Genomic DNA, 2,500 nt, shown 5'->3' with positions numbered 1-2,500 from the left:
AAAAAACAAAAAAACAAACACAAAGCCATGGCTTCCAACGACGCAATGAACAGTTCACAGTTAAACGACGTTGACTGGTGGGAGACACGAAGCTACACGTTGAAGGAGACCAGCACAGCCGAAGTCCCTCCCCTGGTCTCATTGAAGGAATGGTCAGGAGGTAGCAGCGTGTCGACCAATCGAAACGTGTGGTGGAACGACTCGTTCACTACAGACTTCTCGGCTCTCAACGGCTCCACCATTCAGGACTTCTTTCACAACGGCACAACCACCACAACAACCACCACAACAAATTTCTTCCCAGGAACAACCAGCGAAAACCCGTTTTTCCAGGAAGCCGCCTCAGCCAATCACAGCCTGCCTTTCAACAACACCACCGCCACCACATTGAACGACACTGTCTACTGGTGCCAGAACGAGTCGGCGCATTCCCACGACGAAGACTTCTACGAGTTCTACGAAACGTCTCAGTTCATCACGGGGCTGATCCTTTACCCTTGCATCTGCCTTCCGGGGCTGATGGGCAACGCTCTGACGCTGATCGTTCTTAGTCACAGGAACATGAGGACCTCCACCAACGCCTTCCTCTCGGCGCTGGCCGTGTCGGACTCCATCAAGCTGCTCAACGACGTGCTCTACTTCCTGACCATCCTCCTGCTGCGGACGGACGACATGGTGGGGAACAGGGCCTTCGGCTACCTGTACCCTTACGCCCACTTCATCTTCAGCATGTCTGTGTGCGTGTCCTCCTGGCTGACGGTGTCCGTGGCGGTGGAGCGCTACATCATGGTGTGTCAACCCACCAGGGCCAAAGCCGTGTGCAGCAGGGGCCGGGCTGTCATGGTGTGTGTGGCCGTCTACCTCGTCATGACCACCCTGGCCCTGCCCTCCGCTCTCAGGTAGTGTGTGTGTGTGGGGGGGAGGGGGGGGGGGGGGGGGGGGGGGGGGGGGGGGGGGAGAGTAGGGGGGGGAGGTTGGTTGGTGAGTTTGAGTGGTGGAGTGGAATGTCTGTGTGTGTGTGTGTGTGTGTGTGTGTGTGTGTGTGTGTGTGTGTGTGTGTGATGAGGGGGTTTCAAGGACTGAGGAAGGGATGAGTGTTCCTTTTGTTTGGGGCTTTCATATATGTGAGACTGCATATTTGTTGCATTATATGTTATGCTTGTTTGTGTGTGCATGTATGCATGTGTGTGTGTGTGTGTGTGTGTGTGTGTGTGTGTGTGAGAGTGAGAGAGAGAGAGAGAGAGAGAGAGAGAGAGAGAGAGAGTGAGAGAGAGAGAGATAGCGTGTGTGTGTGTGTGTGTGTGTGTGTGTGTGTGTGCGCGCGCATGTGTGTGTGTGTGTGTGTGTGTGTGTGTGTGTGGGTGGGTGGGTGGGTGGTTGTGTGTGGGTGTGCCTGGGTGTGGGTGTGTAATGAAGGAGTTTCAAGGACTGCGGAGGGGATGAAGGTTTTTTTCTATTGATGCCCAGAAATTTCTCAAAGGTTTTGTCTGTGACACGCGAAGGTTATGTGTGATCACACACACACACACACACACACACACACACACACACACACACACACACACACACACACACACACACACACACACACACACACACACAGATGCGCGCACGCGCATGCGCACACTCACACACCTATATGTTTCTTAACCAGGTGACCTAATTCAACCACCGTACCAGCACTTAGATTCGGATGTTTTCCTGGTCTTAATTCAGTTTGAAAAAATTAGATTCACGGGGGACATCTACATGTATGTTATTTTGGGGTTTTGTTTGTTTGTTTGTTCTGGGTTTTTTGTTTGTTTGTTTGTTTGTTTTTTCTTTCTTTTTTGTTTCAATTTATTTACGGTTGTTTTTTTTTGTTGTTTTTTTTGTTTTTGGTTTTGGTTTTTTTTCATTATTTAGTATTTATTCAATTGTTTGCTTTTGTATTTGTTTGTTTTTCTTGTTTTGATTTTTTTTTAAATATCAGTAATCATTCCTTTACTTTTCGTTTTCCCAGACTATAATACGTTTATTTATTTATAGTCTGTTCATCTAAGATGCTGATATTAGACTGATTATAATGACTTGTGGTAAAAAGATATGGAAAAGTAGTTCATAACATTGGAAACTGAGTTTGATTATAGATCGGAAAGACAGAAAGTCAAATCAACAACTGCCTAAAGAAAAAAAAAAAAAAAAAAAAAAAAAAAATTATAACTACACATACTTTGAATGAAATAAAACAATTTCTTTTTGATAAGCTGAGTGTAGTACGGAGGTACAATGCAGTCAAATGATGTTTGAAATGACAAGAAATTCACAGCTTATGTTTGAAGGGAATTCTTCAGGCGATAATTATGTTTCTTTGATAGGATCAAAAGTAACGTATCTGCTGACCGAATATGAAAAGCAGAATTACATAATATATATATATTTTTTAAATAAGTTCAAATTAGGAAGGTGAACAACCCATTTTACACACACATAAAAAAGATGGCAAACTGCCTTATGCGAT

At 45.4% G+C, this 2,500-nt stretch overlaps 1 protein-coding gene across 1 annotated transcript in view; it reads left to right on the top strand.

The window, feature by feature from the left end:
- The first annotated feature begins 27 nt into the window (after nucleotides 1-27).
- Nucleotides 28-2,500, top strand: part of LOC143290125 (uncharacterized) — a 22,929-nt gene continuing 20,456 nt past the window's right edge. The window contains exon 1 of the mRNA XM_076599410.1: nucleotides 28-899. Coding sequence (XP_076455525.1) covers nucleotides 28-899 — 872 coding nt within the window. The remainder of the gene's footprint in view (nucleotides 900-2,500) is intronic.

The sequence above is a fragment of the Babylonia areolata genome, chromosome 15, assembly GCF_041734735.1.
Source record: "Babylonia areolata isolate BAREFJ2019XMU chromosome 15, ASM4173473v1, whole genome shotgun sequence".
Lineage (NCBI taxonomy): Eukaryota > Metazoa > Mollusca > Gastropoda > Neogastropoda > Buccinidae > Babylonia > Babylonia areolata.
Note: the sequence above shows the minus strand (reverse complement) of the source record. Positions and strands in the feature narration are given on the sequence as shown.